At 44.4% G+C, this 27,026-nt stretch overlaps 1 protein-coding gene across 4 annotated transcripts in view; it reads right to left on the bottom strand.

Annotated features, from left to right (window-relative positions):
• The window catches only part of TMC5 (transmembrane channel like 5), a 413,711-nt gene that overhangs the window by 254,279 nt on the left and 132,406 nt on the right, over positions 1–27,026 (bottom strand). For all 4 annotated transcript variants that reach the window (XM_069210234.1, XM_069210235.1, XM_069210237.1 and 1 more), the window contains exons 7-10: positions 23,793–23,880; positions 17,162–17,410; positions 9,547–9,698; positions 132–276 (exon numbers count right to left, since the gene is read on the bottom strand). In XM_069210234.1, the coding sequence (XP_069066335.1) occupies positions 132–276; positions 9,547–9,698; positions 17,162–17,410; positions 23,793–23,880 (634 nt within the window). The remainder of the gene's footprint in view (positions 1–131; positions 277–9,546; positions 9,699–17,161; positions 17,411–23,792; positions 23,881–27,026) is intronic.

The following is a 27,026-nucleotide window of genomic DNA, read 5'->3' as shown; positions in this document are numbered from 1 at the left end:
AAGATATTTCTAAATTTTGATTACGTGATTTATCAATGCACAGGACACCAACAGGTAACAAAGTTATTTATTCATCTATTCTTTCATTCACAATTGGGAATGCCCGCAATGAACAGGAAGCTCTGCATTACCTTTACTTGAGTGCTGAGGTTTGTCTGCCTTTCTTTTATTGCCTTTTCATGGGTTACACTGAAGTCCCATGCACAAAGCAGTTTTGTTGCATGTGCAGAAAATGTATTAGGGCTGATAAAGTTCTCACGAAATGACTTTGCCATGCTGTGGGAAAAACAAGAAATATCAATTGCAAGAGGAGGAACTGAAAAATCAATTTTCAGAAGGCTTGCCATATTACATTTCTTTTTCCTGCAATTAAATTCACTGATACAATGAAAATAGCCCCACCCATTTACAGCATAATGGGAAAATATACTAAAGCAACAAGCTCTATCAGAACGTTTCACAGCATCTGTAATCGTGTATATATATATACACACACATTCAAACATTATTAAGGGATCTGTTTTACTTTTTTTTTAAACTTTAGAAATTCACTGAAACAACAAAGGCTAAAATAAAGTTATAATTAGGTGAATTTGTCAATGACATAAATAAAGTTTTGCACAAAAAAACAAAGAAATTCACCAGTTAAGGTTAGCAGCACTAACTATAACTTGCACCCCCACCATGCAAAGCTTATGACCTCACATATGACATCACTCATGACATGTTCTATCACATCATTTATGACATCACTGAAGACATCTCAAACGTTTGTTTTTTTCAGTGAATTTCTAAAAAGTTTTTAATCGAAAACAAATCTTTTTATCACACCTAACTATGACGCTACTTTAACCTTTGTTTTTTTTCAGTGAATTTCTAGGGTGTTTTTAATCTAAAGTAAATACTTAATTACCATATGTAAATGCAACTGTTTGCCACGCATGGCCTTTGGCTGTACACAATTTTGGGGGGGTTGGGGGGGTGGTCACAGAGCCTGGCCCTGGGAACCAAATCCCCCAGGGCTATTTCTTTAATTGACTGGCAGGGGCTCCCGAAGCCTTGTTAGGCCCTGGGACCCTATCTCCCAGGTTCATTTCTAAAATAAAGGTGTAGGGGCAACTCAGCCCTTCTCCCTGAGCTGTTATAGACCCCAGCGACCTCATCCCCAATGGCTACTTATTTAAATAAAGGGAAGGTGGGCTGCGCAGCACCCATCCCCAAGCCTCTTTAGGCCCTGGAGACCCCATCCCCCAGGATGTGTATTTTCCTTAAGGGGACCGGGCGGGGGCAGCCTCCTCTCCCCCGAGTTGAGTTGTTATTGGCCTTGGAGACCCCATGCTCCAGGGCCACTTATTTATGTTTATGTTTTATGTATTTGTAGAGCTCATGGCTACCCTAAGACATCCCAGCACTGGGTGAGCGGAAGAGCAAAGCCGCATGGAGTGGTACAGGCTCGCTTATTGTCGGAAGAGCCAAGCTTTAAGCATTTTCCAGAGGCAAAGTTGGTCATCAAAGTGTCATACCAAGTATGTGAAAGATCTGACTCCTCATCTAACCCTATAAATTTTTGGTATCCTCAGTATTCAGCCATAGGTGGGCCATAGGGATCTAGGTGGTGAGTAGGGGGAGAGAAGTCCTCTAATCCTGGGAGTGCCTTTGGAGTTAAGAACTTTATGTGCCAGGCATACGGATTTAAATTTAATTCTTGATTCAATGGGAAGCCAGTGTAGTGCTCCCATGGCCTCTTCTTTAACTGAGGTGAATCTAGGGATTTTAAGAAGAATTCTGGTGGCGGAATTTTGGGCTATCTGTAGCATTTGTGTGACATTCTTTGGGGAGCCCAGATAAAGTGTATTACCATAGTCCAGGCTGGAAACCACCAGGGATTGTACTACTATTCTTCTAGTGAGCTCCAGGATAAGATCCAAGATCTTGCGTATGGTCCTTAGCACCCCAAAGCAAGTGGCAGCAAGCTTTTTTGAATGAACATCCATGTCTAAAGCTTTATACATGCGCATTCCCATGCTCTTTATGGGGAGTTGGGGACAGGAGGATTTCCCAGACAGTTCGGCCAACTGATTACCGGCATGGGATCTAGGTGGTTACCCAGGATCATTAACTCAGTCTTATCACCATTTAGTTTTAGGTAACCGTTGCCCATCCTTTCGGCCACTTTTTCAAAGCACAGGGCTAGTTGATGATGCTTCAGCTTTTTGCCCTTCACAAAGGATACAACTAATTGTGTATCGTCCGCATAGGAAATAATTGGCATCCCAAACCCCTGCACGATGTCTGCCAGAGGGCTCATGTAAATATTAAAGCAAGTGGGGCTAAGAGCCAAGCCCTATCGCATCCCACACTTCTGACTTCTGAAAAACATGAGTTTTCACAGATTTGGAAAGTTCTGTCCTTCACATAGGAAGTGAGCCATTTAAGCACATTATCTTGGACTCCTACAACTTTAAGTCCGTCAATCAATATTGTATGATCCATAGTATCGAAAGCAGCACTTAAATGCAACAGGATGATCGTGGCGGTTCCTCCCTGATCTAGTATGGTTATGAGCTCCTTAGTGACTGCTAGAAGAGCTGATTCTGTACCATGATGGACACGGAAGCCCATTTGCATTGGATGTAGGCGCTGGTTTTCTTCAATTAAGCCCGAAAGAGTTCAATTAACATATTTTTCTAGGATCTTTCCCATGGCAGGCAACAAGGAGATATGTCGATAATTACCCCGAAAGGTGGGATCTAAGTGAGGTTTCTTTAGCAGGGGTCTAATTACTGCATGTTTCCATTTCTTTGAAACTACTCCTGAGGTGAGGGAGATTAAGTACTTCAACTATAGTTAGAAGTATAACTTGCAGACACTTGGTCAAGATATGAGGAAGCACTTGATCTAATGGTGAGTCAGACATAACCTTACAAATAAGTGCCAGAGCACTCTCCTCAGTGACACCTGGAAAAGAAACCCATCTCGATGAGTCAGGGGATGGCATGGAGTTAACTATTTGGATGGTAGGTTGAGCTAGATTAATTTGTAGTGATTCATATATGTCTGTGACCTTTTTTTTAAAAAAAAGGCTGCTAACTCATTGCACTGAGCCACGGGGCGTGGAGGTGGAAATCAAGGATGAGGTATTTGACAATCTTGAACAATTCCTTTGGGGAATCCGAGGCCTAATTAATTTTCCCCTCATAATAGGTAACCTGTGCCTTTTGTAGTCTGTTTTTTGCTGTACTTCATAGGATTTCCTGCGCTTCCTCTCGAGTTTCTCAACGTGGCTATTAAAACATGGAGCAGTGTTAGCGTTTAGTCTATGTCTTATCTTGGACACGGAAAAACACACATCTAGGGCTAATGTTTATAAGCATCATCTGGGTTGTCCCCTAACTTTGGTAAAGAGGTGTCCAGGGCCACCATCCATTCTTTGGGCTGACGTTTAACCTGCCTGCAGTTTGATCTCATGGAGGGCTTGGTTAAGGTTCTTGCCAAGAAGTTCTCAAACGTAATAGGAGTGAGATGATGGTCTGACCAGGGCAGAAGGGAGGAATTATTTACATAAATCTTTGGGTCATTACTAAAAATTGTGTCCAGCAGATGTCCTTTCACAAGCGTGGGACCAGCTAGTTTTTGTATTAACTGAATGGCCTCTAGGTCCTGAATTTGCCTCTTGGTGTTGGGTTATTAGCCTCATCTATATGTATGTTGATGTCTCCTAATAATGTGATATGATTTTTTTCAGAGGCCTGGCTGGTCAATAGATCCGGTAAAGCTTCAAGAAATTTAGAACATGAGGTTTGTATTGTACTGTGTAACCACAGTAAAAATGCAGGTGGGAGATAGCAGTATGGTGACCTGGAGGTTTTCACAATCAGGGATTGGCAGAGGCTTAGTCGAGCAGCTGTATTTGTCTTTTATGACGATAGCACTACCACCACCTATTCTGTAAGATCAGTCAAGTCTCCATACATGGTAGCCCACTGGTTAGGCCATCAAAATACCTAACTCTCCATTCTCATGGAGTAAGGTTTCCACATCAAACGGAACATCTGGCTGCTTATCCTCCATAAACAGTCTAATCTATGTTTCATGACATGGTCGGGATCAACAGTTGACTAGGCACATGTTTCAGAACTCTCTTTCCTTTGAGGGACACAAAAATATATCACTGGGCCTTTCCTGAGCCTTCCAGGTTTAGCTACAGACAGAACAGTGATTTTCTTTATTTTCCATATTGAGGGGTGGGCACAACCTCATCCTAGGTGAGGCTCTAAGTAGCTTAAGTTGCTGTGAAGTATAGCTCACAGAGTGAGTGGGCATTTTGGCAGGGTTCCTGGCCCCTGGTCCCATTCGGGTGTGGACTGGCGCACACGGGCTTGCCTTTGGCATGCCAGCGGCGCGTCCACTGCACGCCCACGCTCCAACTGCCATTAAATGCAACGTGTAGCTAGCCACTAGAGTGCCAACCTTCCCAAACACTCTATGGTTAGTGAGGCAAAAGTTCAAACCTCTATGGTTCCTCGCTCTCCCTCCTTCATAAAACAATTCCCTTGGGTTAAAAATTCCCAAAAAGTTCTTAAAGTGCAAACACACAGATTTTGTTAGATGCTAAAACAACAGTAAAACAGTGTGAAAAAAGCTCCCGGCGGTGCAGTACTTTCTCATTTGCAGGTCCGCACCCTAGTCGCCATTAAATGCAGTGTGAAGCTAACCACAAGAGTGCCAACCTTCCCGGCTACTGTATGGTTAGTAAGGCAAAAGTTCAAAACTCTATGGTTACCTGCACTCTCTCCTTCATAAAACAATTCCTTTGGGTTAAAACTTCCCAAAAAGTTGTTAAGGTGCAAACAGACAGATTTTGTTAGTTGCTAAAACAATAGTAAAACAGTGTGAAAAAAGCTCTCTGTGGTACAGTACTCTGTCCTACTCCCTGTGGCTCTGCTCCCCAAGCCTTGCTAAGCCCATGGGACCCCACTCCCCACAGCCACTCTTTTAAATGAAGGGGAGGGGGCACATGTGGCACCCCACCTCAGGTCGAATTTGACCCCAGGGACCACATCCTCAGGGGCTCAGCATATCTTGTAGAGTTTAGGGGGCACACAGCCCACCTCCCAGGGCTGATTTCAGCCCCTGGGACCACATCCCTTAGGGCTCAGCACATTTTACAGAGGCCCCCTCCCAGGGATGATTTCTGCCCCAGGTACCCCCTTCCTCAGGGCCTAGCGCATGTTTCAGGGGAAGGGGGGCTCGTGGTCCCTAACCCCAGGAACCCAATCCCCTGGGGCCTGGTGCATTTTACAAGGGGGGGGGGCACACGCCAACCTATTTTGGCCAGTTTTGGCCCTGGGTACCCCATCCTCCAGGGCCTGGCGCATCATTTTGGAGGATAGGTGCATTTTACCAGGGAAGGGGTTCACATGGGCCCCCCACCCTGTGGAGCTTTGGTTCCAGGGACCCCGTCATCCAGGGCCCGCACAGTGAAAGGTAGGTGCCCTTGTGCCCACCCAGGGCACCCACAACAGTGTCGTTGGGGACTGCGGGGAGCCCCAAGGCCCTGGCAGCGAGAGCCAGCTCCCCGCATTCAGTGGGAGCTGGCATTGCTCCCACACACAGGGAGTAGCTGCTAAAGCTGCCAACATTTTGATCTGTTTCCTTGCCCATATCCCTGCACCCCCAGGGAAATTAATGGTTCAGGGAGTTGGACCGTGTTTCCCCCCTTCCTATTTTCTTAAATTACAGCCCCAGTGCCTCTCGAAGCTCGGGGAAGGGGGCCATGCAGCCCCTGTCCCCTTTATGAAATCAGCTCTGGAAGTAGGCTCTATGCGGCATAAGATAATTAAATGTGGCCGGACGCTATTTGTTTTTTTCCGATTCTGCGAGAGTCTCAAGGGATTGTAGCATTTCCTGCTGATTTTTCCCATGTTACTGGCAGTCCATAAGAATGTTTGCTCTTGCAGTAGTCTGACTCCCACTGGTGCAAGATGGCCCAAAGGAAATAAAACTCCCTGGGCCATTTTTTTTTTTAAACATATTTTATTGGGTTTTATAGAGAAACAATCAGTCACAAACAAGGAGATACTACATTTCAACAACAGTGCCATTGCAGTTAAATTCACTGTAATATATTTTCAAGCTGTCAGCAATGTATGACAGTGTGTAGGGTATTCGTACAGTTATCGAAGAATGGGTGCATGCCTTTTGCAGGCTAATGGACCTCTCGGGACTTGTTACCAACTTAAACTTAGTTAGTAGACCTTCCCTCCCCCACCAACTAGCTGCAAGACTGCACTCTGCTCTGTGTATTCCATTGTCAGTGCATATACTGGACTGTGGGAAGGAGCGCACCGACCCACCCCCACCCTCGGGTCACAAATTGGCATGATGTAGAGGATGGAAGAGGTTTGCAAACAATGTGAACAGGACGTTAAGGCTCAGCCAGCCACAGCCACCCCTGTGCTCTCTACAGTTAAATCGTGAATTGTGAGGTATATGGTTTGTGTGTTCCGTAAGGAATTTCCATTCCTTATCGTGTAATGAGTGTGCCAGATCTGTTTCCCATTTTTCCCGGAGTGGGGTTAGTGAAGTGCAGGAATGCGTATGCTGTACTTTGTACAGCAATTTAACTAAATGTCTCCCTGATCCCATGTTGCAAAGTGCCTGCACCAGGTCGTGCGTCTGGGGTTCGTCCCCCGCTGGAGTCCACTGTTGCCATATGTATTGCAATATATTGTCATTTGTTAGGAATAGAGTACCCGGTAACAGGGTCTGGGCCATGAACTCATGATGAGGTATAGGGTGACCCTCCTCAAAAAGATCCCCCAGGGTGGATACACCATTCTCCGTCCAGGGAGTTAGCCGGGATGTGGATAAAACGCCAGACGGGTGGGAATGCTGTATAGGGGAATGTTTGGGGCATATGTTGCTGTGGGCCTAGTTAGTCTGAGTGCCTGCGCCAATACCACAGTGCATTGTGGGAAAACAGAGATAGCTGCTGAGGGTGTCCTGGTTTCCCAGGTTGCAGCAGCGACTGTAGTTCCCGCTATTCAAGCATGCTGTGTGTGGCTTATCTCCTGTAGTTGGATACCATTCAGCCAATAAGATAGTGACTGCAGTTGTGCTTTGAGGCAATATGTTTGGAAATCGGGGGCCCCATCCCCCCATATCTGTTGGCAACTGTAGTTTTTGGAGGCTAATGTGTCGTCGTCCGTTGGCCCATATTAATTCCGCCAATAGGGTGTTCGGTGTTTTGAAGAGCGACTGTGGTAAACGTATTGGAAGGTTTACGAAGGAGTACAGTAATCTGGGGAGCATCACCATCTTAGCCAATGCCAAGCAGCTGGCAACTGATAGGGGTAAAGAAGTCCAGAATTCGATCTGTGCTCTCAAGGATGTTATCACCTTATGTAGATTGCCCTCTAATAGGTCAGTGTGGGAGGGGTATATCTGTATACCCAGATACCTAAATGTTTGTTGGGCCACAGGGATCACAAGTGTGCCCAAGGAGACTGTATTGGTGGAGACCAATCCGTCTCGAAATGAAAACGATTGTGATTTTGAGTGGTTAACTTTCAGGCCAGAGATTGCGCTGAATCTCTTGAGGGAGTTTCCTATTTGCTTGAGGTCCCTGTCCATATCATGCACATATAGTAGCATATCGTCTGTGCACGGGGACACTGTGTGCGTTCGGAACCCGTCGTGTACATCCCATCAACTCCCATCCTGTCTTAGCTTTTGTGTTAGAGATTCCATTGCCAGGGCAAAGAGCAATGGGGACACCTGGCAGCTCTGGCGTGTGCCCCGGGATATCGAGTAAGGTGGGGAGATATGTTCACCTGTTTTCTTTCTAGACGTGGGGCAAGTGTATAATACCTTCACCCACTTGATAAAGACAGCCGGTAGGTTGAACTTCCTAAACACCGTGAAAAGATATTCCCATTCTAATAAACTGAATGCCTGCTGTAGGTCAAGGGAATAACATCTTTGCCTCGGAAAAGCAGATTGTGCTGCCTCCATCACCTGGTACAGACGGCGGATGTTCAGAGATGTACTCCTACGGGGTATGGATCTTCATCAATCAATTGTGGGAGGAGCGGTAATAGCCTCTGTGCAAGGATGTTGATGAGTATTTAGTAGTCTGCGGTTAATATTGACAGTGGTCTATAAGAGGAAAGCTTGTTTGGTGTGTGACCTGGCTTTAATAAGGAGGTGACTAGGGCCTGGCCTGACATCGCGGGGAGCTCCTTACGTTCTAGGGCAGTTTCCTACATTTTCACCTGCTTTGGTGTTAGCCGTGCGGTGAATGTTGAATAAAACGCAATGGGCAGCCCATCTATTCCCAGGGTCTTACTACATGGCATTTTTGTTATGGCCAGACGTACTTCCTCCTCTGTTTTAGGCACCTCCATTTGTCTGTCGGCCTCACCATTCAGGCGAGGAAGTCGGAGAACCCGGAGGAAATCTGTGCATTGATCAGAGGGGGAATGGGATTGGCCCTGTACAGTGACCTGTAATATTCTTGGAAGGCACAATTCACCTTCCTCCCTGGGCCAATTGCAATACTCCTTTCGTAAACTGGCGCTCCTGAGAGACTCTCTCAAGACTCACGTGGACCCAGCCATCCAGACATCTATATTTTGTTACCCTTAATTTCTCAAAAACTATAGATAAAGACTAACAGATTTACACCAAATTACACAAAGCACAATCTGTGGACCAAGATCTAGCTTCCTGCCAAACTTGGTGTATATGTATTCACCAGTTTTTGCTGTAGCAGGCTTAAAGAAGTCTATGAAAGGCGTGGGTATTTTGCCTTTTGGGACCCCCCCACTTTTTTCTCGGCGCCTGCTTGATTGATCACCCAAAACTTGTCCTGCACAAACTAATCAAAAAGTAGCACCTTGGAAAATGTCATGGAGATTCATCAAACAATGCAAAAGTTGTTTGTAACACAAAAAATGCTTTTCCTATGGAAAAGCGATCCTAACTATAACTACCTAGTGGTGACCTCCAATCTATCTATCTATCTATCTATCTATCTATCTATCTATCTATCTATCTATCTATCTATCTATCTATCTATCTATCTATCTATCTACATATACAGGAAGATAGAAATTGGTGTACATGTTGCTATAGTGGTCCTGTAACTTGTGTCTGAGACAGGATCAACTGTATTTTTTTCCAGGACTTGGAGTGCACCCATTGCAAACTAAGGGCCATATGTACAAACACATTTTCCCATTGACACAGAATGGGAAAAACCCTTTGCTACATCTGGCCCTATATCTCCTCTCTGAGGAAAGTTCCCCTCTGGGTGGGGTGATTTTGCTGAATGGGGGAGCAGCAATGCTTTTTGAACTCTGTTGAACATAAATGCTAGGTCTTTACTCAGCTAGAGATGAGTCAAACAACATACGATACGTTAAATGAAGAACTATATGTATCATCAATAGATTAAGAGGAGGAATAACATTTAATTCCAGTCTAATGATTTATCAGTTCCACTTCTATGTGTTCAGCCTTACAGCTTAAAAGCTCTCTTACCTGTAGATGAGGCTAAGGAAGCAGATCAGTAGGTAAAATCCAATGGTAAAGATGTATGCAAGCTGCATGTTGTAAGCAGCAAGATTTACATTGGTCTGTATTGTTGAATTGGTGTAAAATCCATAATAAAAGACTGTTTCCTGGAAATAACCCTATAAAAAACAGAAGGTTCGATATGTAATGGAGCTAAATAAAAAAGAATATATTGACATACTGATGGCACAGTTCATCATGTTTCTAGCCTAATTTGTAATATTTTAAAAAATATATATATGTTTTACACCACAGACCAATGGGTATATTGCACAAACTCCTCTAGTGAAGCATTTGGATTCCACAAGATAGTGAGATAAAAGACACTTAGGCAGAGTAGGCACCTGGACACCTAGCCTGCCACTTGCTTGTGGCTTTCAGGCCCTGCTTTTCCAGGCTGATCAGTGACACCGCAGCTGCCTGGCTTTTCCCGCTGGGGTTTTCCTAACTGGGTTTTGCCACTCATCGTTCTTCCTTCCAACAGAAGCCCCACCCACCCCAGGACCTACTTAATGCAGGCTGTGCATGAACGCACAGTGGATGCACACAGCACCAAAGGCACGCCCATCTGTTCCCAGTGCCACGACCCCTGGCCATTCCTCCCCACAAAGATATACCATTGCCGAGCTCTACACCCTCAACCCTGGACACCGCAACAAACATTGCCACCACGCTGACCCACGCTCCACATTAGGACTCTTCATCTGCACCCACTGCCATTTCATTTGCCACAGCACACACACTGGCCCACTGATCAGCCCCACCAGGAACACACCACAGACACCACCTGAACAGACATAAAATCACTCACCAGGGCCGCACCAACAAGCCAGGAGGAGGAACAGCCATCATCCACAAAGAGACCATACAGTGCACCAACACCTCTGACAACACCACCACCCCAATGGAACATCTCATCTTCAAGCTCCACATGGACAACACAGCCAATAGAGGCACCCTCGCAGGCCCCAGGCCTGCACTCCAGCTTCTGCAACACCATCGCAGACTTCACTGCACCCCTAGCCTTAGATTCCAAGGACTACATCTCCCTCGGTGACCTAAATTTCCACATCAACAACCCCAACGACAACAACACTGCACAACTTCTCGACAGTATGAGCAGCCTCGGATTGACCCAGATCATCCATGACCCTACACAAACTGCAGGACCCCATTTTTACCTCCAGCAACTGCTTCAAATACAGCCATGTCTCAGAACTCACATGGACTGATCACTCCACTTCACTTCAGCATCTCCAGCACCCGCACCTCCATCTCCAAGATGACCAGCACCTCCCACAGGAGGTGGAACAAAATCTCAGAGACCAGCTGGGCGGATGCCCTCATCACCTCCAACCCAGCTACCGCCACCATCCTCAAAAAGGGAGTGAAAAATGTCAATGCCTGGATCACCAATTGTCCCCATCATGAGCAACATCTGGAGAAGATCCTCCAAAAAGGCCAGCTGGTACACCCAAGAACTCAGGATAGCGAAACGAGACAGCTAACAGCTGCAGAGGAGATGGCACACCAGCAAGGACACCTCGGACAGAGCAGCCTTTAAAACCTCCCTCAACCTATACCACCGCCTACTGAGGGCAACAAAGAAGACAGCCCTTGCCACATGTATCAAAACTAGTGGCAACAACACCAAGGAACTTTTCAACATTGTTAAGGAATTCTCCAACCTGGCTGCCAGTGAAAACAACATCACACCCTCACAGGAGCTGTGTGACAACCTCGCCCACTTCTTCCACAACAAGATCACAACCATATACAGAAACTTCAAACCCCAACCCACACCCTCGGACTCCCATGACAGATACGTCACCACCGTAATCAACACAAACCACACACTAGCCACCTGGAACACCTCTCCACCCAGGACATCTCCTCCACCATGAAATCCATCCACTCAGGAGCTCCCACAGACCCATGCCCGCACTACATCTTCAACCTTGGAAACCAAAGGATATGCCAGGAACTCACCACCCTGTTCAACACCTCTATCAACACAGCAACTTTTTCCGACCCCTGGAAACACGCCAAAGTCAGACCACTACTCAAAAAACACTCCGCCATCCCCAGCAAGCCTAAAAACTACTGGCCAATCTCCCTGCTCCCATTCCCAGCAAAGGAACTGGAAAAGATCATTAACAAGCAACTCATGACATACCTGGAGCAGAACCAACTACTCGATGCCTCCCAATTCGGCTTCCGCAGCAATCATAGCACTGAAACTGCCCTGATCGCAGCCCCCGATGACATCTGAACCCTCCTCGACTGAGGAAAAACAGCAGCTTTGATCCTCCTCGACCTTTCTGTAGCTTTCGATCATATCCCACAACACGTTGATTGAAAAGACTTCACCACATCGGCATCCAAAAGGACGCTCTCGGATGGATCACCTCCTTCCTCACAAGAAGAACCCAGACGATCTACCTCCCACCTTTCATCGCCAAGCCCAAGGAGGTAACCTGTGGTGTCACCCAGGGCTCATCCCTTAGCTCCATGCTCTTCAACGCATATATGACCCTGCTGGCCAACATCGTCACATGCAAAGGTCTCAACATAATTTCCTATGCAGACGACACCCAACTCATCCTCTTACTCGCCGATGACCCCTCCACCACCAGAACCAGCTTCCACAAATGCATGACAAGCATTGCTGACTGGATGAAGAACAACTGCTTGCAGCTGAACACAGACAAGACAGAAGTACTGATCTTTGGCAACAGCAGCAACACATGGAACGACTCCTGGTGGCCATCAGACCTACGACCCATACCCACTCCCTTCGTCTACACCAGAAACCTCGGCATCACCACTGACAACAAGCTCACCATGAAATCACAGAACAATGCCATCTCCTCCACCTGTTTCCTCACTTTGTGCATGCTACTTAAAATCTTCAAGTGGCTACCTCTACACAGGAGACGCACCATGACACAGACCCTCAACACCAGCCAGCTGGACTACGGCAATGCCCTCTATGTAGGAATCGCCACGCACCTCCTACAGAGACTTCAGACCATACAGAACGCCGCAGCCAGACTCATCCTTGGCCTTCCCCGATGAACCCACATCATGCCTACCTGAGGCAACTCAACTGGCTACCCGTGCAGATGCCAATTCAAGCTGCTGACCCATCCACACAAGGCTCTACACAACCAAGGACCCGCGTACATTAACCACCATCTGAACTTCCACCAACCGTCAAGAAGGCTATGCTCTGCCTCCCTTTCATTTGCCCATACTCCCCGTATCTACCGAAGTAGAAGTGGAGGATGCTCCTTCTCTCACGTTGCAGCAAAAACATGGAACAGCCTCCCCACACACCTCTGGACCATCACCTCACTTCTGGAATTCTGAAGGGCCCTCAAGACCTGGCTGTTCGAATAAGCCTCCGGGACGTGCAAGCGCCTGGATACCCTATCGGGTGATTAGCCGTGCTTTATAAATCGTGATTGATTGCTAGGCATTTCTGGATGGCACTGGTTGCACTTGTGCCAACATAATTTGACTCCAAAATGTGCAAAAAATAAAATTTGCAACAAATGATAATAGGCACGCCATTTTTCACCAGTTGGTCCAATTCTCAATGCAGATACTGAAGCATATTTGTAGAAGTGCAATCTATGTATGTTGGAAATGTTGGTGCAAAATTGTACTGGCCTCTGTGCACTCCACCTGTGTTGTGAACCCGTTCTTGTTGCAATTGTGCATATCATATTTGTGGGAAGTGGGATTATCTAGCCTCCTGTTTGTTAATATATGTGCACCAGTACTGTGTGCATAGCCTGACAACGAACATTTTCAGACCTCCTGTTACACTTTACTTAGTTAGTTCACTGTTTGTAGCAAAGGGCTAAAGAAAAGGGAAGCCTCTTCGGACCCATTCTTTTTTTCAAGCATTTTGGATCCTGCAACAAACTCTGGCCTGCCTCTAGGCATAGACCATTGCTTGAGCCTTGTGAGAGCTTCAGCCCACCTGGGCCATGGCTGAAGCTGACTCTTGTGTTCGTTGCCCTCGAATGCTAATGATCTTCCACTCAGACAAGAACCAGAACACCTGGAGACATGTCAAGTGCTGATATAGTTGCATGTGTTTCTATGAGCATTACTTATTTTTTTGACTCATGCATCTGTGCTGGTTCACCCCAAGCCTAATTCGTTACTGTGTCAATGTGTCCTATGTCCTATGTATGTTGATGTGTGCTGTGTTGAAGTGTCCCACGTATGTTACTCTAGTTTGACTTGGGACCAAGTTTGATCTCTGTAACATGATAGAGTTAGCATGATTTTAACACCCTTTTAGGTAGGCTTACAAATGTTAACTCAGACCCTAGTGTATGTTTCATAGAGCCTCTTGCCCATACCCTAGAAATGATATCATGAAATACTTAAACCAATTGTGAGGCCAGTGATTACGGAAAAATGTATTTATTTATATTTTTATATAGGCAACAACATATGGCTTTAATAGTGCGCGTTCGAGTTTTTGCCAATCCTGCAAACAATATGCCTTCAACACATATAAAATCAACAACAACTTCTGTAGGAGAGTAAGTCTGCTTGTTGCCACACGTAGATTCAAAGAGAGTTACACAAATTCATTTCTACTCGATGAAGGAAGTTGGGTGATTCTGGTATTAATTTGTTTTTGCTTTTGGAGTCTCTGGAACCACCAGAATATGTCAAGAGGTTTTGTAGTTGGGTCTTCTTTGGTGGATGGGTTTGTGAGTTACAAAACTGATTTAGATTTTTATTAAGACTGTATTTAGGGACCATTTAAGAACTCGAATGAGAAGGTCCATTCTGTGATGGCCAAGTGCCTTCCATGGTCAATTGCATCAAACACTCATTTCACAACCAATAAGGCAGGTTTTCTTATTCATCCAGTATCCTGTGGACATAAAGTGCTTTAAGCTTTACAGTCTCCATATTGAAAGTTTCTCTAAAACTAGATTGATGGTTGCCATGTTGGGCACTGGCGGTTAAGTACTCATTGATTTATAAAGCCACACATTTCAAATTTCACTTTTGTCATCTTTAATATTGGTGTTATATGCCAAGCTTTCAATTGGCATTGGTATGTATCTTTTTTAGGGCAGTGCTGATGAATTCGTGCCTGCATGGCGCTAGCAAGGAGGCAATAGTTCCTCACAACTGAAACTGAGTACCTGATACTTTTTTTGTGTGTAGTATTGAGTTTTACTATATAATAAAGTTCTTCTCGTTTTACAAAGATAAGCACTATGGTGGACAATAAGGGTAATACACTTTTGGGTGTCTCATAAGTAGTGAGCTTGTTGTACCCCAACATTAACCTTCTTGGAAAGCCTGTGACTGTCCACCATTGCTATAACTGAGCAAGGGCTGAAGGGGTTGTCCCTGAACCAGTCTGCAGAACCATAGTAAGATGGGCCCCAGAATATCCGAAGCAAACAAACCCAATCTCCCAGGGCTGTGGCCCAGTCTCCCCTGATTGCTCTTTTGGTCCCCAAACAGGATCTGATAACAAATGTTTAATTTTGCTTTGGTATTCAGCTATGAGTTGTTATTTTAAGAGCATTTATTTTTTGAGTGACAGTGGACTCCATTGGAGATTCAGTAACATTGTTTAGTGGGCAAGCCAAGCTTTCTGATTTTGTATCGTTCTGTGACGCTGTGATTTCAGTGATGATATGAAATGGAAATCTCACTTTTTGTATGGAAGGTAACATTTTCCAGTGATTTTGCAACTAACTATAGGAAGTGATCTTTTGTGTGTCTTAGTCTGTGTGATGTCTGCCTCACAAAGTGTACCTGGAGCAGTGTAATGAAAATAGATGTTTTTGACCACTGACTTTGTGCTGCACCACTTTGCATATTAGTTGATCAGTGTTCACCAGTTGCAGATTATATTTTATATTCAGTTTAGCTGCCTATTGGCTTTATCGTGGCATTAGACATTGCAGATGAGACATTGCAGTTGAGCTGTGTTTTTCCACATAGTAAACTAAGCTTGTGCTTTTCGTATTTTCTCTCAAAGAACATGATAGCATGATAAGAAAGTACATATTTTTTGTTTTCTTCAGTGCAGGGAACAGTTCGGCCTTGGAAGGAGAGCCTTGAAAGGTTGGCCAATGTTCAATGTTTTTCTTTCAACTCTGACCTACAGTAGCCAGCATGTTTGAACATTTCCATCTGAGGTGGGGAGGCCTTCTAGAAGGCTCTTTCCACGGTTGTTTAAACTATAAGAGAGGTGGCCCTGCTCAGTAGCGAGGGAATTTCCATGACCTCGGTCAGGATTAGACGTTGAATGTCTGACACACACACACACTTGTCCCGTGAGGGTGGATATTGCTTTCACGCAGTTGAAGGGGTCATCTTCTTGCTGGCATGAGAAAGATGAAGAGCTTAGCAGGCACTACAGTGATGACTTTTTACTTTATTCTTTGCTTTGCAATTATGCTATAATACAATCACATATATTTGCAGTGTACATTGCAGTTGAGAATCATTTTTTATATATTTTCCTTTAATTGCTGTGCTTTTGACCTACTACTCGCCTTCATTTTTTAGGAACCTTGTGGTGAAATAATAATAAATGTCTTCTTTAAACTGAGAAGTGCATTCGAGAGATTTTTGTCAGCTCGGTCATTAGTGAAAGCAAAACAAGCAGTGACTCCGAGTTCCCAAATAACTTTGAAAATGTGTTTCCCCAGCCTACTCTGAAATCCACATGTAAATGTTAGTGTGACACAGCAACTGGTTTTTGGTGATAAATTGGTTGCTCAGTAAAGCTGATCTTAAGATTTAGCAGTCTATAAATCACATGTTGTTAAAGGGTGCCCCAGACGATGGAGTCTCTTGTTTGTTAGGGTAAATGTTGAAACAGTAGGCCAACGGTGCAAGAAGACAGGTCTCCACTTCGGGTAAGATACTGTAAAGAAATTGACCCATGTCTTTTGAACGTAATTCTGTAAGATTTGTATGAGCATCGATCTGTAAAACAGACAGTTTTGTTGCTATCAACAAACCATACAAAGTCTTATTTCCAAAGTTATAACAATGTTTTGTCGAGGTGTTTTAGGAGCTTGATGACAGGTCTTCTACTCATCACCTCTTTTAGTTGGCCATGGTGGCAAGAATCTGGCAACTCAAGTCGACCTAAGAGATATTTTAGAAAGCCAAGTTGAGGCAATTTTTACCAGTTTTTAACAATCAACATTGACATTTTTTCTTCTTTAAAAAGCAGTGGCAATATGACTGCACGTCCATGAATATATAGTTTTTCTACAACCACTGCGTCAGCTGTTTATGTAAAAAAAATACTGTGAACTGTAAATATAATATACTTATGCTGGGTGACCATCTGGGCAACATTTCTGCCATTGCTGGTTGGGGAACAGAGCCTTAAATAAAGTAATATGTGACAGGAGCATCAATTATTAAAAGACTGTTGTCTAATAACTGTTATACTTGTAAGGATTTTCCTCTTCATACACCTATTTAGTTGCATTTCTCTGTATGAAAAGTAGTTTTCAAATCTGAAGCCTCTATTAAACAATAATCAGGTATTTATACTGTTACTTACAGCTCCAGTCAGAAGCTCCAAACCGCTAAAGGAGAGGTTATTCAGTGGTAGATCTATGAGCTGCGGGATTGTTATAAAGCTGAAGTTTACAACAAATGAGAAGATGTTAAAAATCAGCAACCACTTCAAAAATATAAAATAGGAGAGAACGCTTGTTCCAAACTTTCCGCCAATTGTTTTCAGGGTCTTCTGCCAAAGCCGCAGTGCTTGAAACCCATCGGAAATTAATTCTTTGGATCGTCTGAAGGACTGAAATTAAGAAAAGAAAAGCATATTACTGCAGTGTCAACGTAAAGTACATTTAGAATTATATATGAATAACTGTACAGTCAAGGATCATCAAGAGAATCTTCTATTTGGCACCTAAAGGAAAAGACTAACATCCTCATTACAAGTTTGTCGTAATAAGGTTGGGTATTTACCATATGTGGTAAAAAAAAAAAACTTATCCCAGGGTGAGGTATTTACCACATGTGTTAAATACTTCGTGGAGGAAACGAAGCATAACATGTGGAATCGGATTTTAACACACCAAATTTCTTGTTTTCCCGTTTTTGCGAGCCTTTACCCTCCAATAAATGTCGGCATGTTTGATCTGCTGGAATGTATCAAAGGAGCTCTGTAGAAGGCTGGCCTGGCTTATAGTGGGTACCCTGTGGTACTTACACCCTGTGCCAGGTCCATTTATCCCTTATTAGTAGAACAGAGGTGTTTATAGCAGCTTAGGCTGATAGAAGGGAGCTATGGCAAAGCAGCTTAGGCTGAACTAGGAGACATGCAAAGCTTCTACTATACCACTTATATCATATGCACAATATCATAAGAAAACACAATACTCAGAGTTACTAAAAATACAGGTACTTTATTTTTATGACAATATGCCACAAGTATCTCAGTAAGTACCCTCAGTAAGAAGGTAAGTAATATATCCAAGTTATATGTACACAAACCCAAAACAGGTAAGTAAGAGTCAGAAAAGTAATGCAAACAGTGTAGAATTACAATAGGATGCAATAGGCAAACATAGGTCTAGGGGCAACACAAACCATATACTCCAAAAGTGGAATGCGAATCACTAATGGACCCCAGACCTATGGGATCTTGTAGAGGGTCGCTGGGACTGTAAGAAAACAGTCAGGATGTCCAAGATACCTCACCCTAAAACTATGAAAAGTAGGAGTAAAGTACACCTACTACCCCAAAAGGACACAATAGTCGTGATAGGGGGATTCTGCAAGAACCACAAACACCAGCAAAGCACTGAAGACGGATTCCTGGACCTGAGGACCTGCAAGGCAAGGGGACCAAGTCCAAGAGTCGCGATAGTGTCCGGGGGGGGGGGGGGGCAGAAACCCCAGTTGAAGGTGCAAGGAAGCTGCCTCAGGATGGCAGAAGCTTGGAATTCTGCAGCAACGAAGAGGACTAGGAACTTCTCCTTTGGATGGAAGATGTCCCACGTCGCGATGAAGGTTGCAGAAGTGTTCCCATGCAGAAATACTGCAAATAAGCCTTGCTAGCTGCAAGGGTCGCGGTAGAGGTTTTTGGGAGCTGCTGAGGACCAGGAAGGACCAGGATATCGCCATTTGGAGGAGGAGACGGAGGGGACGCTCAGCAACTCAGAGAGCCCCCACAGAAGCAGGTAGCACCCGCAGAAGTACCCGAATAGGCACTTAGAAGATTTGTGAACTGGAGCTGGCTCTGAGTCACAAAGGAGGCTCCCACGACGCCGGAGGCCAACTCAGAGGGTTGAGCACTACAGGACGGAGTGCTGGGGACCCAGGCTAGGCTGTGCACGAAGGAAATCCTGGAAGAGTGCACACGAGCCGGAGCAGCTGCAAATCACGCAGTACACAGGTTTGCAGTCTAGCGTGGGGAGGCAAGGACTTACCTCCACCAAACTTGGACTGAAGGATTACTGGACTGTGGGAGTCACTTGGATAGAGTTCTTGTGTTCCAGGGACCACGCTCGTCAGGATGAGAGGGGACCCAGAGGACCGGTGATGCAGTCTTTTGGTGCCTGCGTTAGCAGGGGGAAGATTCCGTCGACCCACTGGAGATTTCTTCTTGGCTTCCAGTGCAGGGTGAAGGCAGGAGACCCCCAGAGCATGCACCACTAGGAAACAGTTGAGAAAGCCGGCAGGATGAGGCGCTACAATGTTGCTGGTAGTTGTCTTGCTACTTTGTTGCGGTTTTGCAGGCGTCCTGGAGCAGTCAGCGGTCGATCCTTGGCAGAAGTCGAAGAGGGAAGTGCAGAGGAACTCTGGTGAGCTCTTGCATTCGTTATCTGAAGAATTCCCCAGAGGAGATACCCTAAATAGCCAGAAAAGGAGGTTTGGCTACCAAGAAAGGATGATTGGCTACCAAGAAAGGTAAGAGCCCATCAGAGGGGGTCTCTGACGTCACCTGCTGGCACTGGCCACTCAGAGCAGTCCAGTGTGCCCCGAACACCTCTGTTTCCAAGATGGCAGAGGTCTGGGACACACTGGAGGAGGTCTGGGCACCTCTCCTGGGAGGTACTGGTCAGGGGAGTGGTCACTCCCCTTTCCTTTGTCCAGTTTTGCGCCAGAGCAGGGCTGTGGGGATCCCTGAACCGGTGTAGACTGGCTTATGCAGAGATGGGCACTATCTGTGCCCATCAAAGCATTTCCAGAGGCTGGGGGGGGGGGATACTCCTCCCCAGCCCTTCACACCTTTTTCCAAAGGGAGAGGGTGTAACACCCTCTCTCAGAGGAAATCCTTTGTTCCGCCTTCCTGGGCCAGGGCTGCCTGGACCCCAGGAGGGCAGAATCCTGTCTGAGGGGTTGGCAGCAGCAGCAGCTGCAGTGGAAACCCCGGAAAGGCAGTTTGGCAGTACCCGGGTTCTGTGCTAGAGACCCGGGGGATCATGGAATTGTCCCCCCAATACCAGAATGGTATTGAGGTGACAATTCCATGATCTTAGACATGTTATATGGCCATGTTCGGAGTTACCATTGTGACCTATGTATAGTGCGCACGTGTAATGGTGTCCTCGCACTCACAAAGTCTGGGGAATTTGCCCTGAACGATGTGGGGGCACTTTGGCTAGTGCCAGGGTGCCCACACACTAAGTAACTTGGCACCCAACCTTCACCAGGTGAGGGTTAGACATATAGGTGACTTATAAGTTACTTATGTGCAGTGAAAAATGGCTGTGAATTAACGCGGACGTTAGGCAGGCCTGTGTAAGAATTGTCAGAGCTCCCTATGGGTGGCAAAAGAAATGCTGCAGCACATAGGGATCTCCTGGAACCCCAATACCCCGGGTACCTAAGTACCATATATAAGGGAATTATACAGGTGTACCAGTGTGCCAATGAGAATTGGTAAATTTAGTCACTAGCCTGCAGTGACAAATTTAGAAAGCAGAGAGAGCATAAACACTGAGGTTCTGGTTAGCAGAGCCTCATTGATACAGTTATGCACCACACAGGGAACACATACAGGGCACATACTATGAGCACTGGGGTCCTGCTTAGCAGGATCCCAGTGACACAGGGGCTAAAACATACATACATACAGTGAAAATTGGGGTAATTTGCTAGGCAAGATGGTACTTTCCTACAAGCACTGTGAGGGAGTGGTAATTATCACACAACTCACAATTCCGATCCCTGTTAAACTAGTGTTTGCACAGGGATCAGAACTTAGCTCTAAACTCCTAATGAGGATCGGAAGGGTTAATTAAGTGTGCTGCAGCAACTCACCACAAGGGCTTTTGAGGCAACTTTCTAACTCTTGTGTATTTTATACTAAATATATGATAGATCCATAGTCCTGCTTTTTCTTGTACCTACAGCCTCTGTTTGAGGTAAATAGTACATATAGGTTGTCCTCTAAGTTGAACTTAACTTTTGCAACTACATTTTATCCCTTAATCATATCATAAATGCCCTGATTCTGAGTAAAGTGGAGTGGTAATTTGTTTGTTTTTTGTAAAATGACACACTCTACAATGACACAGTTTGCAAGATGCAGATTTGCACCTGCAAAACCAAATGCTTTTCTGTTGACAGCTTCCACCTGTAGAAAGCACTTCTTCATTGTGGTGAAATAGTGTGTACAATCAAAGCAAAATCCTCACTCTGCGACTCAGCAAAATAGACTATGCCTTTCACACCGATTGGAACTGTTTTGAATCACTTAATTGAGACAAGGATGATTAAATATTCAGTTTCGAGCATTTGTAAATGTATTCTCACAAATCTTAAGATGGAAACTCTCCTATTTATACATATTGCTTGACATGCATACAATAATAAGGAACAGTGCTTCATAAATATCTAAACACATAAAGCATGGTTTTGTCTTTGTTACTGGTAAAACGGATCAAAGTAACTATCTAACCAAGTGGAAACAAAGTAGAAAAACAATTAAATAAAAGAATGAAAAAGTAAATGTGGCCCTTTTCAATAAAGTGAAAGGAAACATGATTGAGCTAAAACCAACTAAGGTTGGTTTTCCTCACTATGATGTATGTTTGATTGTCTTCTACTAGTTGACTACCCCACGTGATAAAGCATTTTTTTCATTCTTGACATCTCATGTAGACTCACAGCCACCTATAGCTTGCTGAACCATCTCCTCACACCCTCACTAGTAGGCAACAAGTCATGACTGACACTACTTTACATGTCAATGCTACCCACAAGTCATCTGATGTCAACTGGAAACACAAATCAGTGGCTATTCAACTCAATGAATCCTGTAATCTCACCGAGCATAACAAAATACGACTTTAGCTCCTACCGCACATTCTCCTCTTCCATCAGTCCTGCCCAGCCAGAGGTCTCTCTCCCCTACAAAATGGCCCAAAGGCTCACCAGGCCTCCGAGCCCACTGAGCATCTCTAGCCCAGCCCTAGGAAGTTTTCTCACCTCAGCAAACTCATTACAATCGAACTTTGTATCAAGGGGGCGTACCATGGGTGGTGCAAGGGACTTCCTATGCATCAATCAAGTGATTCTGATGCAAAGACATGTCTATTAAAAAAGGTAGTCAGGGATGTGCGCCAAAAATGTATGCCTACTAGAGGAAGGCATAATATTGTAGAAAAGTTTTTTTTTCTTCAAACTTTCCCAACTTTGCATTTGTGCTGTAATGTACATCACAAATAAAACTTGGATTTTTTAAACTATGTCTATAAAACGTATTTTGTACTGGAAGGGTACCCTTTCAGTGAATCACCTATATCAGGCACCACACACGCATGCTCTTGTACTATGGGGCATGGGTGTGTGCATGGTGCCATGCTGCCGAAAGTGCAACAGCGTAGAGGGAGATCAAAATAGCACCGAATCTCACTAGATACCACGTTGTTGATGCAACGCACCACAGACACATAAATGGTCCCATGCATTAAATGTGTACTGTGCTTTAAAGTAGAAGTCCAGCATGTTGTTTGTTTCGTGAAACGAACACATTTATTAGGCGTCACTTTCTTTGTAAAACCTGGACTGGGTATCTTAGTAGAGTTGCCTGTGTATCAAAAGCTATGGATGTTTGCACTGCGAAAAGCATATCTTTCCAAGAGTTCAGCAACACCAAGAGTAAGTACTGCAAACTTTTTTAGGGAGGAGGTAGAAAAGAAGTGACGGAAGCACAAAGTGTGTTTCATTCAAATCAGTACTACCATTAACTTTCAGAACCGTGACGCTCAAACGAAAGCGTATCACATTGGGTGGGCAAAGTACCAAGAATAAAAACACAACTGCAGGAGAGTTGTGGTCTAATGAGCAGAGCTGCTGATTTTGGAGCTTGGAGACCAGCAATGCTTAATTTGAGCCAGGGATACTGGTCGGGCCCACGGGCACTTGTTGTTAAGGACCAGCACTTATTTTTCCTCTGATCCAGGGCAAGAAAAAAACCCAAACGAGGGAAAGAAGGGGGGAGACAGAAAATCGTTGACAGGGAGAAAACAAGGATGAGAAAGATCCTGCCAGAGTGAGGTAAAGAGGTGGGGGGGGGGGAGGCTGGAAAGGCATGGGGCGGAGGGGAATGTGATGGTGGAAAATTAAAGAAGCATGAGGAGGAACCAGGACTACAAGCCTTGTTATTGGGCACCCTTCTTTGGACAGCGCTGGCCGTGGGCTTCTGAGCAAAACTTTGGGGCCCTGCACTTTCGATGTTTACAAATTAAGCACTGGGATCCAGCCAGGTTTGAGGTTTAGCCTCGGCTCAACAGCATGTTATTCTGGGCAAATCACTTAATCTCCGCATGCATTAACAAAATTCATGTGCCCTTGTGTAATGTAACCTGGTGCTCAAGTAAAGCGCTATAGTGCCCATGTCTGCATTTTAACATAGTGCTATGTCAAAAGGCAAACAAAACTACAAAATATCGCCCGTCCCTCGGAGAGCTTTTAGAAACTATCACAAAGCTTTATGGATCAGGAAACACCAGTAATATTAATAATCAGTTTTTCTTAGTTATTTCTAACTTTTTATAATGAAATCATGCATTTCGATGCGCTATACAATTAATATTTTTGTACTGTACTTTTGACACACTTTAGTGCCAACATATTTCAAATACAAAAACAAGTTTAAGAAAATGACGTTACAATGTATTTAATTGTATTAAATAGAATAGAATAAGAACAACTTAACTTACCAAAGTTATGGAGTACATGCACTCGGTACAACAATTTATACTGCCATCTTTCTTCGATTTCTTATTTTTTGCTTCCTGCACCTTGTTCCTGTCGAAAAATAGCGTATATAGCACAACTGTGTACATCCCAAAGTGAATATATTGCCGCCATTGGCAGGTCATGAATACTGCACATTCATGTTTCATTCATGAGAGATACATGGGCCCTGTGTCTAGACATCCACCACGAAGACCACATTTTAAATTCTTGACAATGCAGTGGATGAATTAATTTGGCATATTATATTTGTATGCAGCGTTTTCAAATTGACATAATATATTTCATGAGAGGGTTACCTGTTACATAATGGCCAGATTACTTACAATTAATCTGCATTACTCCGGGTCCTATTCATATATGTCTTTGTTACTAGTTGTACAGGGCATTCCGCCGCAGGGCGGAATCGGCCAGAATAAGAGTTGATTAGCATAAAAGCCAATTTTCTACAATTAGCTTAGATGCCACCATTGACTCCTTCTGAGGAATAGACCATTGTGATTTAAAATTTAATGGACCCATTCCGTGCTGCATTTTGGATGCACTAATATTTTGAAATGCTGTTTCCATTCCCTGGAAGCCAAAGGGATATTTGTCCAGAAGAGTAGCATGGTCTACCTTACGCCCAACTCTTCCTTGTCACGCTTTGAGGGTGAGAACTCACCTCATAGCTCCCACTTAGGAGTGGCCTAATAAACTGCACTACTTGCGCAGCAGCTGCAATCATAAATTAGCCGAATTCTTCCAACGCCCGGAGTAAAATTTCTGAAACATACTGAATTTGGTGGTACTGCACCGAAATATGCACTACTGGCATTTATTGGGAGCAATAAATAACAAATTACCCGGCTGGGCTACTCATAATGGGGGCCTAGAGTGAAGACTGAGACTCGGATGATGGATAAGGAGGTAATGTAGAAAGCCAACAGAGAGCTTTTAGCGCTGATTTCATGTGGTTTTGTCGTCAGTGTTTAAGGGATATTCAGCTCTGTTCAGAATCCTATATATTAGTTTTTTTGGGAGCACATTGTCATTGAGGATGCAGTACTTTTACCATTGCAGCTTCAGGCAGTTCTACTAAATTGGTTAGTTTAGAGAAGCAGGAGATTTGCTTGGAGGAGGGGAAGTAGGAAACTGAAGCCCTTTTCTACTCTGTTGACTTGGGGAATGAAATATAGGTTACATTTGAGAAGCAGTTTTTATTCTTTCAGAGCAGTGTGTTGGAGGTCGCCAAACTAGAAGGACAATCACCGGGCAGCATGTCAGGTGTTGCGCCTCCTGCTGGATAAAATACATTTTGTGTTGTATGTTGGTAAAACCTAGATGCTGCAAGAGTCTATTGAGACAAATCAGAGAGTGAATATGGTTTAAGCTGTGAGTGTTACAATGTTGGCTTTTAGTCAGGTCACAATGTGTTTGGGGATCAGAAGTAAATGGCCTAATTTGTATCATACTGGCGCACTCAATTACCTATTGACATATAGTTGTCCACAGCTTGAAAGGCCTAACATGCAGCTATATTGGATGTACCAGTCCATCCTCATGCTTTTTATCATGAGAATTGTTTGTCACCTTCTGAACCCTGGAAAACATTTACATATTAAAGAGTCTGTTCTATGTTCTGAAATTCTGAACATTGCTCTTGCTGTACATAAACCTTCAGCCAATGCCCGGTTAACGTTGGTGCCTCAGAAATGCCGTCTTTGATTTATGTGTTTATAGAACACAAACCACTCAGTTTGCTGTCTCATTGTGAGTGCGACTGAGCTATAGATGTGGAGCCTGTTGCCACTGTGCTACTTGGTTTTATTGTTTCCATATATAAAGCAGAGAAGAAAGTATTCTAGAATTATTTTTCTGAAAATCTATACAGGATGTTAGACCCGATGACTCATCATTGCTGCGCGGATCAGAACTAATGCATTGCATCTGCAGCAGAGTCTAACCTGACGCATCGTCTCTACTGAAGTAACAGAACCTGCGTGCTGCCTTCAGGCTGACGCATCTTAGAACCGACGCATCACTGCTGTTGCGTGGAGAAAATCGACACATCCCTTCTATTGCATGGGGAAAATTGCCACATCACCTGCCGCTGCAGGGAACGACAGTGGTGCATCATTTCTGCTGCACCTCGCATCTTTGCCATAGACACAACCAGGATTAAGGAACTTTTGTTCTGCAGGCCTCATTGGGTCCCTGTATCCGGCACACTCTCCATCGCGGTCAGCCTGAGCTTTTGACTTTGTCCCCATCCGGATTGACCAGATATCCCCAATAGGCACTTCTTGCTTCTAAATGCTATTTTACAGTTTAATCTTTAAAAAATCATAGCTCAAGTCCTACTAATTGGATTTTTGTTGTCTTAGTCCTGTTTTATTTATTTAAATCAGAGTTATTTGTCTAGCCTGGTAAAGAATCTTTTTGTTGTAATCACTGTTTTACTGTTTGAAGTGTTTCACACAAACTTTACACATTGCCTTCAAGTTAAACCTGAGTGCTCTGTGCCAAGCTACCAGAGGGTGAACACAGGTTAATTTAGGGTGTGCCTGAAAACTTACCCTGAGTATGATTGTGGTTGCTGCTTGACTAAGGGTTACACCTTAGTCAATCAACAATCCAATTTCTAACACAATCCAATTTCCTATAACACAAGAAACCAACTGACGAAGTTTCTCTGAATCCTCTGCCTAACCCTATACCATATGTCACCTCCTGCACTCCAGCTAAGTGTCTGCATCAGCTTCCTATCGCCGGCCTTACCACTTTCATACTCTCCTGCGTTCAATCCATCCCACTGACTACCACTCCTGACTTTGAGAGATCACTCACCCCATTCTACCCCCAGACCACCCATTCATACTTCAGACACTACCCCCAGGAAGGATAAGCTCGCTGATCTTCAGCATGATCTACAAATAATTAAAACATACCTTCAGAACCTGCTACTCCTCATAGGAAAGTTGGAGAGGATATGTAACCCCGACCTATCCTCTGATTCTAACAGAACCCCAGGCATGAATCAATTGAACATGCCCACAAAGTCTAGACAACACATGCATGAGACCTTGACCACAATCCCCCGATCTTTTGCTGGAGATCAAGGCCCCATCTCAATCACAACTCCAGACCCCAAAGAATTACTGACTGTCTTTCTGATGCTGATATTCACTACCCTCTGCTATCATACAACACAACCC

This window comes from Pleurodeles waltl, chromosome 10, assembly GCF_031143425.1.
Source record: "Pleurodeles waltl isolate 20211129_DDA chromosome 10, aPleWal1.hap1.20221129, whole genome shotgun sequence".
Classification (NCBI taxonomy): Eukaryota; Metazoa; Chordata; class Amphibia; order Caudata; family Salamandridae; genus Pleurodeles; species Pleurodeles waltl.
The sequence above is the reverse complement of the archived record's forward strand: the minus strand, read 5'-3'. Positions and strand labels throughout refer to the sequence as shown.